The 13,147-nt window shown below is 42.6% G+C and overlaps 1 protein-coding gene across 4 annotated transcripts in view; it reads left to right on the top strand.

Annotated features, from left to right (window-relative positions):
- LOC309530855 (cohesin subunit SA-2-like) overlaps positions 1-13,147 on the top strand; it is a 59,873-nt gene that overhangs the window by 28,852 nt on the left and 17,874 nt on the right. For 2 of the 4 annotated variants that reach the window (XM_082220019.1, XM_082220016.1), the window contains 7 exons: positions 1,262-1,369; positions 5,854-5,962; positions 6,982-7,099; positions 7,699-7,802; positions 8,739-8,831; positions 8,922-9,011; positions 11,349-11,552. In XM_082220019.1, coding sequence (XP_082076145.1) covers positions 1,262-1,369; positions 5,854-5,962; positions 6,982-7,099; positions 7,699-7,802; positions 8,739-8,831; positions 8,922-9,011; positions 11,349-11,552 — 826 coding nt within the window. Of the gene's footprint in view, positions 1-1,261; positions 1,370-5,853; positions 5,969-6,981; positions 7,100-7,698; positions 7,803-8,738; positions 8,832-8,921; positions 9,012-11,348; positions 11,553-13,147 lie in introns of all 4 variants that reach the window. The other 2 variants (XM_082220018.1, XM_082220017.1) reach the window with 1 other exon arrangement.

Here is a 13,147-nt window from a genome sequence, read left to right as displayed (position 1 = left end):
TCATGCAAAGGGTTAAATTTGGGGTGGGGCAGGGGTGCAATGCAAGCCCCACTCCCAGTGAGAGGCAGTGTGGTTGCAGTGGTTAGAATCTTGGACTAGGACCTGGCAGGCCAGGGTTGATATCCCCACTCACTGGGTGATCTTGGGCCAGTCACTGCCTCTCATAGAATCATAGAGTTGGAAGAGACCACAAGGGCCATTGAGTCCAACCCCTCTCAGCCTAACCTACCTCACAGGGTGGTTGTGGGAATTAAATAAGGAGGGGGAGAACTGTGTGTGCCACCTTGATCTCCTTGGAGAAAAAGGTGGGGTACAAACCCAGTGAATAATAATAATAATGTCCCTCACAGGCTGGCTGCTGTCGAGATCTTTCTCCGGTTAGCAGAAAGGTCTCGAGAGAGTCTTTAAGTTCGTTGCAAGCTTCACTGTGAGCAGGAGCCCTGGCATATTGGGATTTCCAGTCGGTGGGAGAGTTAATTGTGCCAAGATCTCAAGAGCAGCTGATGTGCCTTGGGGATATTGGCTTGCAAACTCCAGCCCCACTTAATCTTTCACATGTGCGACTGAATGTCAGAACACTGCTTCTGTTGACATCTTTGCCTGATGTTCACCTCGTGCTCTAAATATGTAACCAAATTACCTTATTCATTCTTTTCCATGATTGTTTGTCGATTCCCAGAGAGCCTCGCATGTTACACTGGCATAAATGTTTCTGCCGTCAAAATATACCGTATTTTTCGCTCTATAAGACGCACCCAACCATAACACGCACATAGTTTTTAGAGGAGGAAAATCCGTAGGCATGCCACCTGTAGGCATTCCCTCCATAACACGCACAGACATTTCCCCTTACTTTTTAGGAGGAAAAAAGTGAGCGTTATGGTGCAAAAAATACGGTAATTTGATGCCATATGCTATGGAAGGCTTATAGGATACAGTGCTCAGAAGGCTTAGAACAGAACTTTATGGTCTCTCTCCAGCCACAGCAGAACGGACAGAAGAAGTTTCATGACTCCATGTGGATATAGATAAGTCCAAAGCTGTCTAGTGACTAAACACTATCCGCTCCAAGAAAGTAATGTACAATTAAGCCCCAACCCAAAGTATTTACAGGCTTAGGCTGCAATCCTATGCATGCTTACCAAGGAGCAAGCCCCATTCACAGAGGAAGACTTCTGGGTAAATGTATAGGGTTATGCTGTTAACGTGTGTAACAATGCCCTTTTTGACAAAACATAGTTAATACCATGTCTTTGTACAGGAACTATGAAGATGCGTTGTCATCTGAAGACTGTGAAACCTTATACCAGTTTGTTTATGCCACCCACCGACCACTGGCTGTAGCAGCTGGGGAGTTTCTTTATAACAGGTACCTCAGTGTGACTATTTTTATTTGGCACTTGGTTGGCTCCATAACAGCAGAGCCTGCGCTTTCATATGCTATAAGCATCGTAATTCAACACACACACACACACACACACCACACACTTCTCTTTTGAGTGATTGTGGTCTAGGCTGATTCTTGTTACATTTCCATTCGGTCCAATCTCCACCGGTGTAAAATAAGCATGCAAACGTAGTAACCAAAGAACTGCATTAGTAGAAATGTTGATCCTTAAGCATGTGATGGGATGCCCAAATATATACTCACTCAGACAACCAGTCCTAGGTTATTTTTATGCATACTTTTGTGTGTGTGTGTGTGTGTGTGTGTGTGTACATGGTTAGGGCTAGGGCAACTATACTCTCTGCTAAAAAAGATAAATCGGTGAAAATCAGTTTTGTTTCACCAGGCCTTAACTTCAGCTGCTTTTGTCTGTTGATTTGTCTTGCCGATGCTTGCATTTCTTAGTTCGTTCTCCTTCTTTTCTTTTTATTTGGTAAAATTTTCCTTAGTTCTTTCTGTGTCTCCAGATGGGAAGTTCTTTAGTCTTTCATAGATTTAATTACTTTCCTTTGGATGCCGTCAGAGAGTATAGAACCCAGGTGAATTTTCATCCACATCAAGTTCTTCTGTGAATATTTCCCACCTATTTCTTGACTGTTTTGTGTTAGATGTCTGTTGGAAGGAATCCAGAATTATCTGCCTACTTGTGTGATTATCATATAATTTTGAGCATAATGCCATTTCCTTCAGAGTGAAAGTTGACTTTAAAGGGACCTCTTTTTAAGGTGTCCCCTCCCTCCCTCCCTTGCCAGAGATGCTTCCTGTGGGTGTAATAGTGAGGAGACATTGTTAGGGTTCACTGAGGAGCGTTTCAGGCCCAATGCCTGGGTCTGGCTCTTTAATGATATTTTGCAATTATAGTTTATATACACAGACTGATGTGCAGGCTTGCTACAAAATGTTGCCTGGCTTTATTTACTTCATTACATTTGGATCCCACCTTTTATCCAGGGAGCTTAAGGTGACATACATGGTTCTCTCCCTCTCCCTATTTCATCCTCACAACAACCCTGTGAGGTAAGTGAGAGACAGTGACTGGCCCAAGGTCACCCAGGGAGCTTCATGGCAGTGTTAGAAACTGCACCTTAAACCTAGGTTATGGGCACAAGAATGGAATGTCTAGGCACACTTTTTTAATAACAAGAATACAAAGCTGAAAATGAATGAACTGCAACTAAAATATTATGTTTATTTTTCACATGGTCTAGTCCTTCCCCTGCCCACCCCCCTAATATTCTTAAAAGGGTCTCTTCTCTAGTCTTCATGGAGTAGCTGGAAGTAGGGAGGCAGAAAAAGTTCTTCCTTTTCTTCCACTCTGCAGTTTTAATCTGAAATCCTAGGCACAGCACTGCGCCCAGAGCTCAAGAACTCGCTAATTAAATTCCCTGTTGCAAAATGCGCATAGAACAATGGGAGTTTCGAACACTGCATCATGGGTTAAGAATCTGGGTCTCCCAAGACTTAGTTCAACACTCTGACCACTTTCCTGTGGCTCTTAGGAAATTGCCTCATGCCAAGTCTGATTGGTCCCTCTAGATCACTGCTTCTCAAACTTGGGTCCCCAGCTGTTGTTGGACCACAACTCCCATCATCCTTGACCGCTGCTCCTGCTAGCTGGGGATGATGGGAGTTGTAGTCTCAAGAACAGCTGGAGACCCAAGCTTGAGAAACACTGGTCTAGATCATTGTGGTCTGCAATGACTAGCAGCAGCTTTCCAGGGTGTCAAAGGGGGGGGGCCCTCCCAGCCCCACCTGGAGATGCTGGTGAGAGAACCTGGAGCCTTCTGCATGCAAGCCAGATGCTGTACCATTGAGCTGTGGCCCTTCTCCAAACATTTAGTCCTTCACAACCCCACATCTCTGTCTTCCCTTCCCTTATGTGCCAACCTTTTTCATCATCTCCTATTGGTTGTCCCATTTTATATCTCTCCTTCCTCTCTGCTCCGTCAGTTGTCTTGCCAACTCTGTTCCTGACCTGCTTTCACTGATTTTCTTGTTTGTCTCCTTCCCCCCCTCAGTATTTCTTGTTTTCCATTTTGTCCTTTGTTTTCCTCTCTCACCCCAGGTGCATCTTCTCCTTCCTTCCTTCCTTCCTTCCTTCCTTCCTTGTTTGCTTGCTCTGTTCTCTCTCCCGCCTACCCAATGACTGCTTTTCTTTGCACCGTTCTTCCTTGGCTTCCTTTTCTCAGCTTTGTTCCGGCCCCCATCCACCCTGCACCACTTGTTCCCCTCTTTTCTCCCCCTCCAGTTTACCCCTGCAAGGGCTTTTTTTTCTTCTCCCAGCATGCTCAGCCAGGAGCCTTTGCAGTGGCTTTTGGAAATTGGATCCGGGGGTTCCCTTCCACCACCTTGCACACCTGCAAGGGCTTTCTCAAGTCCCACATGACAGTGCTGCATGAGAAAAGTTTTTTTTAAAAGCCGTCCAGAGATGATGTTCTGCGTGTGGGACATCTTGAAAAAGCATGAGAATGGCTATAGAAGCAATCTCCTGCAGTGCTTCTCAAAGTTTTACACAAGTGTTTGCAGATCTGTCTGAAGGGCTACTTTTCCTGCACCTCGTGGTTCTTTAGGATCCTACCCATTAACTCCAAAAGTCTCACAAAACTTCAGTAAAGCAAGTCAGGGTTGCTAAGAGAACAGGGGCGGGGCTTCCCTAAGCATAATTTTCGCTCCATAAGACACACCTGACTATAAGACGCACCTAATTTTTAGAGGAGGAAAGGGGGAAAGCCCCAGTTTTTTGAGGATCAGCTCACAGTTGTTGAGCTTACTTTGCAAAGGGAAAAAATCTTGTTTTTATGGGGTTCAACTCACAGTTCTGTAGCTTCTTTAGGAAAGGAAAGGAGCTGTTACTACAGTTTCCAGACAGATAATCAGCCAGTCAAATATCACTGGGGAAACAAACAGCCTCCCTTGCAGAACATTCAACAATGGAGGCCTGGTCAAGGGGCCGGAATGGCAGCCAGCGATCGACCACACATTTGCTCCATAAGACGCACAGACATCTCCCCTTACTTTTTAGGAGGAAAAAAGTGCGTCTTCTGGAGCGAAAAATACGGTATTTTAAGTGATTTCAATCGTGTGTGTTTATATTGTTGTAATTCTGGGACCTTTGTGATGAAGGGCAGGTAAGAAATCCAGTTAACAATAGTGCCACTTAGTAAGTTCACGGCTGCAGTAAGATTTGAACAAAGGCTTCTCCCGCTCCTCCTGCTTACACTTTTTGCCTTTGGCTTTTGCCAAATATTATATAGGGGTTTTCTCTCTCTCTCTCTCTCTCCCCCCCCCCCTTCTGTTTTCTCTGCTTGTTGATTTCTATCCAGTGAGCCAATTTCTTGCCAAGCAGCATCTGCTTGTGATTGTTGTGAATGGTTTATCTTTTCTGATTAATCACAAAGGGTCTCTTCTTGCACAATGCAGCTGCGTAGTAAAAAACAAACAAACCCCAAAAACAAACAAACCCGAAACTAAAACTTGAATAATTTAGTGAGACAGTAGATTAAAACAAGTTCCAGTTTTTCAGTCAAGTTAAAATCTCACTCTCCCAGGAGTAACTTTGTAAATGGGCCTTGGTAACAATATGTGGATTAGGGGAAATGAACTAGAATGATAAAAGGGAAGCAGTATAACCCCCATTGGTATTGGTATGATTTTTTATTACTTACCACTGTGACATGCTGATGAAAATAATTTATTATAGTCAAGGTCCCCCCCCCCCCGTTTTTAATCAATCATGCTTTTTGTTTAATTTTCCATAAGCAGATAGGATGAAAAAATGCATTAAAAAAATTAAAATAATAGAAAGAGAAGAGAAGTAAAATAACAGCCAACAACTACGGTGATGCAGAAACAATATGCTGTTGCCATAAATTAAAAGTCTTTCAGTTTTGTTCTTTTCTGGATTTTAGCAGCAGGGCCTGCAAAACAAAGTCATTGCAGAACAACATCCGCTCATGCAATGGGTCTTCTCCTGCCTTCACCCCTAACAATCTGCTCTTGGAATTGCCCCAGTCCCCAGAAGCAGATTTGGGTGGGGGCACAGGGAGGGAGAAGGACAGGAAGTTCTGTTGCATTGGTGGAAGTTGTTCCACGAGCCCAGTTACATTGTTGGATACAACCCCTTGTCTTGAACCCTTTTTGCCCTTTCGCTCAAGCCAGAAGGAGCTGGAGCTCTGATTATTATGAGCCACATGACTCCTAACAGCTTCAAAAAATTAATGTGTTGGATCAGCGTATGTTTATTAATGTTGTAATTTTCATAATGTGAGCAAGTTCCATTGAACTCCATATGGGACTTACTTCTGAGTAGACATTTCTAGGATTGTGCTGCTAGAATATATAATATACCTGGCAAGGCATTGCAATTTTGAAAACAAAATCTAATTGTCCGCTTTTTCTGTTGGCAGTTTAATTGTCCAGGAAATTGAAATTGAAGCATTCTCCAAAAGTAATGCAAAGTGGGAGCCCAATGCTAGTCAGCTGAGAGCACTAATAGATTTCTTCCTGGAAAGTGAGGTAAAGGTAATGCATACTGTGTTGGATGAACAGATGAGTTTCTAATATTCACAGAGGTGTCTCACAGATCAGGACCAATGAATGAAGTTGAGTTAATGTAAGGGTTTGAGGGAGAGAAAAAAAAGAATTGTGATAATAACAAGAAATGATTGGATGATAAAAGTGTACTGGAAGGAAAAGTTTCAAAATGTGATTGATATTTTCAAGTAATTGTAGACTGGAAGATTTGGACAATTGATTGATATTTTCAAGTGATTGTAGACTGGAAGATTTGGACAAGTAGGCACATGAAGAATATATTTTAAGAAGGGTGCCTGAAGGTGCAGAAGGGAAGAGCTTGGTTATGTTCTTAGAAAAATAGTTAGCTATTTTATTGGAATGGGTAGAAGGCTGGGTGCATTTTCTGACTGGAAGCTAAGGTGCCACGGCAATTCATATTTTGCCATCAGGTTTTAAGTTTGGCAGAAGGTGGAAGTAGAAATTAATCGATATAAGCTCAAAATCGTACCTGAGATCTCTCATTCTGAGAAACCATAAGAATTCTAATACTTTAACCTGTTTTGCTGCATGATATAAACTGTTTGCTTTTCATAAATAATCATAATAAATTATTACCACGGATTATTTATTGAGTTAAGGTTGTTCGTTGAATTTAGGTGCGATACATGGCCTTAATTTGAGCTGCTTGTTACTGATAGTTCATGTCATATATATTGGCAAAATTTTAACATGATAGGCTGCAATCAAAAGCAGCAATATTCACACGTGGGAAAGAACTGTGCTTGAAGAGATTGTCTCTTCCACTGCTGAAGAGATAAGCCACTGTTCACTTTAAAAAGCAGCCTGGCTGTTTGACAGTGGAGATCTGCTGCAGGAATAACATAAAACAAGGCTCCAGCATGTGTTACACATGCTTCTGCTCCACCTCTTCCCAAACAAGTATTAGATCATAGTGGGAAGTCATGTTCAGTGAACCATTTTGGAAGGTCTGAGTTGTTGTTGTTGTTATTTATTTTTAGCTACATAGCCACGTCACGTATCTTGTAGACAGCCTTTGGGATTGGGCCCCAAGTTTATTGAAAGACTGGGAGTACATGACTGCTCTCTTATTGGGAAATGCCGATAGTCACGAACAAGGTAGGTGTGTCAGGAGAACTTAGCACTTTTGACTTGTGTTGCTGCCTTCGAATTCAGCCAATCCAATACAAACCATTGGACTATAGAGCCAGGGTGGATGAGAGGCGTTGTGTTTTTTCATTAACAGATACCTTTTTCATCAAGCACCAGTTTAAAATGCTGTGTGGAGTTTTGGCACCGAAATGGAGATTCTGTCTTCCACTCGGAGCTCTGCTTTGTGGTTCACTCAATAAAAATCCTCATTGTTCTCTTTGGAGCTTAATTGCTACTTCAGAGCAAAGCAATGTAGTAACCGGGATATGGATGCTAGTCTTTCTTGGCTAATGAACTTTGATGTTCTGTTAAATTCATCTGTTTCCTTCTTGAATAGTTTTATTCGAGGTTTGTCCTTCATTATGTGCTGCGTTACAGTAAGTTCTGCAGAATAACTTGAATGCCCTGCGTGGTGAAAATCTATTCAAAAACTTCCAGTGTTGCTTTTTAGCTAACTTAAAACAAAATGGCCCGGAGAAAGGAAAAGTTTCTGTGTTAACCATCCTAGGTTTCCCACCTCTTTCTATGAGAGACCGAATGGCGTCTGTGTGTCATTTTGCTTTCAGCGCTGACTGATGCCCATGAGCGTGTCCTTATTGAAATAATCTTAGCGACCGTTCGAGAAGCTGCTGAATTTCATCCTCCTGTGGGGAGAGGAGGGACCAGGAGAGTGAGTGGCGTTTTGTTATACTGCTTTGATCATCTGGCTTTTGATTCACACCACACACACACACCATTGGATCCCAGCTGCAGGTTTCTCTGCATTGACAGAACAGAATCATGGTTGCAAGACGAGCACAGAGCCTTCAATCTAACCAGTTCAATAAAGGGCAAGTGTATTTAGAACACCCACAGAACCTTAATGTCCAGCGCCTGCAGTTGTAAGCTCTGTTTTCATTTGCCTGCTGTTTCAGAGGAAAGCTGCAGTACTAAGGCATGCTTGTTTTGAAGGCCATTACATCCAATAAGGGAGTGTGCTTCTCTCCTGCAGAGAGATGAGTGCATTTTAACACAGTATTCTTCAACCTTGGGAATTGTAGTCCAACAACATCAGGGTGTTCAAGGTTGAAGAACACAGCAGTACCTTCTGAATAAACATGACTAGGATCAGACTGGGAAAGCAAATGTTTAACTGCAGCCTATTGTGGCTTCCTGATCTTGTAAGCCGTAACCCAGTTTACCAATTATAGTGACAAACACACCGACTTGTTGATACTGCAAGGGTCAAGAGATCTGCATAGCTTGTTCGCAGAACTGAGAAGTGTTGGAACTCTTTCACAAGGTTCCTGATACGCCTGGAATGCCCAGAGGTTTCTTTATCTGCACTCCACGTCCCTTGGCTCAAAACAAGGAATACTTCTTTGACCAACTAAAGAATCTGCATGGCAAAGCTGCCAACTTTTCTTTCCAGTCAATAGCCCCCCCACCTTTTAAAAACTCCATAATCCGCAATCAAAACACTGTTCAAATACTGCGCTTAATTAATTAAAATCTGAAGCTTCCATCCCCAGCATTTTGCCGTATTAAGTTTTAACCCTACAACTAGCTTAAGCATAGATCAGCAACCTGCTTATGCTATAACTGCAACAAAGGGCTTTGTCTGTAGATCCTGTCTTCCAGGGAGAAGAAGATACAAGTGGAAGATTGTACTCGAATTACTGAACACTTCATTGTGGTGCTTCCTCAGCTCTTGGCAAAGGTAACTAGCAGCTGCTCTTGTGAGTGCATATTAAATAATTCATTTGAATTTCAGCAGCTCACTCATATCCTGTTTTTCCCCCCTCTGCAGTATTCTGTAGATACAGAAAAAGTGACAAACCTCCTGCACATTCCACAGTATTTTGATTTAGAGCTGTGCAGTGCTGAACTCCTGGACAAGGTGAATTATTTTTGTGTGTGTGTGTGTGTGTGTGTGTGTGTGTGTGAGAGAGAGAGAGAGAGAGAGAGAGAGAAACTTCAAGATAGGATTTTATATTTATTTGTCAAGATTTATATAGCAATTTAATTGGGGGAAAAACCACCCAAGCAGTTTGCATAAAATTGCACAAGATATCTATTAAAAAAATAAACCCAGACTTTAAAAGCAGCAGACATAACAAAATGTCAAAATATAGATAAAACCCACAAATGTCTGTAATAAAATTGCGTGCCTTTGTTTTAGGCTTGATTTCTTGCAAATGTGGAGCTCCTGCCGAGTAAGACTACAGTCTACAGAGCTGTAATTCATTTTAACTGATGAGTTTTTATAGCCCTTTTGATCCATGTGTGTGCTGATGCGTGTGGTTGGATTGGTGCTTGTGGGCTGGAGGCAGGTGACAGCCTTTTTTTCCATCGCAGTGCTCCAGAAGTTGAGTTAAAAAAAACATGGGCCACCAAGATATAAAAGTGTCCCGCATGTGGTGATATTGAGGGCAGATGCTCAGGCTGTACATATGTGGGAAGTCCTGACTTACGCATGAATGGCACCTTCCTCTCAGGTCACACCTTTTCCCTTGGATTCTTTCCCACGCATCTAACTTTGTGCCAGAGCTCTGAACTGGTGACATAGGAAGGTCTTGTGTGCATGTGCTCTAAGAGTGAGGCTGTGTTTGCATGACATTCTAGAATCAATGGAAACTGGGTCCTTGTGTTTTTGTCCATAGTCCACACGTGAACTAGATATTTTTGTCTGTAGCCCACACGTGAACTGGCATTTTTGCCCCAATAAGATGCTTGTTGAGTACTGGTTTGATTCTGAAATTAAAGCTCACTGCAGATTGTTTCTCCATTGCCCCATAGCGTGTCTGTTTAAATACAGATGCAAACAGATGTAAGTGTGAGTGTTCACCCAGATTTCTGTTGCCATTTCCTTCTTCATTTGCCTGGGGCATGTGCAGGGAGGAAAGGGCATGGATAATAATAATAATAATAATAATAATAATAATAATAATAATAATAATAATAATAAAAAATTATTATTATTTATTTATACTCGGCCCATCTGGCTGGGTTTCCCCAGCCACTCTGGGCAGCTTCCAACAAAACACTAAAATACAATAACCTATTAAACATTAAAAGCTTTCCTAAACAGGGCTGCCTTCAGATGTCTTCTAAAAGTTTGGTAGTTATTTTTCTCTTTGACATCTGGTGGGAGGGCGTTCCATAGGGCGGGTGCCACTACCGAGAAGGCCCTCTGCCTGGTTCCCTGTAACTTGGCTTCTCGCAGTGAGGGAACCGCCAGAAGGCCCTTGACGCTGGACCTCAGTGTCCGGGCTGAACAATGGGGGTGGAGACGCTTCTTCAGGTATACTGGACCGAGGCTGAAGCAAGGGGAAGGGTATTCAAAATGTCTATTAAGTCAGCAAACCCCTTGTTAGTGGCATCTTCTAGAATCAAGCTAGACTGAAAGCAGCATGCTGAGGATGACCGCTAGTGATTCTGGATCGAGGAAAACTTTATTTTTTCGTGCTATAAATAGCTTAGTGTATGCGCAGCCTGAGTAATAACATATGCCCCCCATCTCTGTGAATTAGGTCACTGTTGTTCTCCCTTTGCAGACTGGCCATGAACCATGCAAGTCAGTGTCCTGCTCAAGGCTATACGAGGAGTTCTAATAGTAATAATAGTAGTAGTAGTAGTAGTAGTAGTAATAATAATAATAATAATAATAATAATTAATAATAATAATTTATTATTCATACCCCGCCCATCTGGGCAACTCCCAATAGAATATTAAAAACACGATAAAGCATCAAACATTAAAAACTTCCCTAAACAGGGCTGCCTCCAGATGTCTTCTAAAAGTCAGATAGTTTTTTATTTCCTTGACATCTGATGGGAGGGCGTTCCACAGGGCATGCGCCACTACCAAGAAGGCCCTCTGCCTGGTTCCCTGTAACCTTAATTCACGCAGTGAGGGAACCACCAGAAGGCCCTTGGCATTGGACCTCGGTGTCCGGGCTGAATTATGGGGGTGGAGACGCTCCTGGGCCATGGCCATTTAGGGCTTTAAAGGTCAGCACCAAAACTTTGAATTGTGCTTGGAAATGTACTGGGAGCCAATGTAGGTCTTTCAGGATCGGTGTTATGTGGTCTCGGCGGCTGCTCCCAATCACCAGTCTAGCTGTGTAGCCAGACTTTGAACCTAGGTCGCCTGAGTTCCAAATTGAATGCTATCTTGCTTGTTCCATGGGTTCATAGTTTAATGACATTTGCGGTACTTTTGTTTTATCCACAGCACTTGGACACATTTCTGAGCGGGATAAAAGCCGTCGTAAGCAAGCACTCTTACACAGATGTCCTGAACGCTTGCGCCAGGGTATACGCCACTCTTTGCGGTGAAGACGGCTCTGGCCATAAAAAAGTGGGCTTGGCCAGAGATGAACTGGTGGATGAACTGGTGCACACTCTAAACCAGTGTTTGGACACTTTTTGGGATGAGGTGGGTGTGAAGTCTGGATATGTAACGAGAAATGGAACTTAGGTTTCCGGAGCAAAATTTGAACAGAATTTCTTTTTGTTAATTTTGCATGCTCTCTCTCTCTCTCTCTCTTTTTGTGTGTGTGTGTGTGTACAAGTGCAAACATGGCAAGATCACATCTGATTGATTTCCCTAATCATGTTCCTAATATATATGAAGAGGTGGTAGGGTTTATGTGATATTTGCACAGGCACGGCTGAGTAGATTTGCCAGTTCACAAGCTGGCAGTGCTGCCTGCCTCTTTGGTTGTTTCGGGGGGGGGGGGAAGGATGTCCTTTTCCTCCCTGTCCCTCCACCAATGGAGAAATACTGAAGTCCTCCAGGCCATAGCAGGTGCTGGGAGGAAAAGGGCAAAAGGTCTGGCCAAGGCATGAGCTGCATCCCCTCCTGTTGCCTTGGAACGTTTAAAGTTAATAATAGGAAGCGCTTTGAAGATTCATTATGGGAACCCTTCTTTAGCCCAATATACTCCTACACAGAAGTGATATCCATGCTAGAAATGTATCACATGCAAAGTGGGCCAAACTTTAATGATGGTCTTTACCTTTTTTTGTTTTGTTTGTTTAACTGTTTAGATCCTGCCAGAACAGTAATTACCATGAATATTTCTGACTATTGCTTGTTTTCTGTTTGAAGTAGTGCAAAGAATCCCTCTATTGGAATATAATGTGCCTCTCTTGACAGAGTACTGCGTGATTTGTGAACATTTAAGTCTGTTCTTCACATCTCGGGGAACTGATATTCTACCACTAGACTATTTAAAGTCTGCATTCTTAACTAATGACTGTCTGCTATTTGACATCATTTGTCTGAGGTCCAGTGAGGAAAAAATAATTTAACTAATTGGAGATGAAACTGAGCTTTATCCTTATTAGGGCAAGGAAGACATTTCCTCTTCCATAACTTTTTAAAGTTCAGCCTCTGCATGGCGATTGCTTTGTTAAAACATCTTGCAGCGTTTTCAAACCTTAAAAGTGGCTTTTGCATTTCCATTTGTGTTGGGCTGGTTGGGGGTGGGGTTTGCTACAGAAATACTTGAAAAGGTTTTCATTAGTTCTAAGAATACAAGAGCAGCTGTTGGGAATATGAATAGCTTGCAGACTCGGTTCAACAACAGTTGATCAGCTGTGCCATTGCTAACAGATGTCATTCCAACATATAAGAGTTCATGCTGATAGTTTCGTTTCTTTTATTTTCTTTAAAAAAAGATGGAAGTACAGTAAATGTGTCAGGTTAAATTTGCCCACACTTTTATTTTTGGTAGAAAATAATAAGAAAACATCAATTCTGCACCAACCCACACCAGCTTATTCAGTGAGATAAGCCAGATTCCAGCCATTAACAAACTAGTTTTCTGCAGATTTGCAAGTTGGCAGGGTGGGTGGAGGATTAGAGAGAAATATGCTTGATTTCCATTATTTAGGTTGACCCCCTAATGTGATTCTTGCAGCGGCATTTAATCCCCTCAGGTTGGGGAGGGAAAGTTCCTGCCATTCCATGGAACTTTGCGCACACACACACACACACACACACACCCCGGCAAAGACTGGGTGAGG

Source organism: Podarcis vaucheri (assembly GCF_965113315.1).
Source record: "Podarcis vaucheri genome assembly, chromosome: 4".
In the NCBI taxonomy this organism is placed as follows: Eukaryota; Metazoa; Chordata; class Lepidosauria; order Squamata; family Lacertidae; genus Podarcis; species Podarcis vaucheri.
Note: the sequence above shows the minus strand (reverse complement) of the source record. Positions and strands in the feature narration are given on the sequence as shown.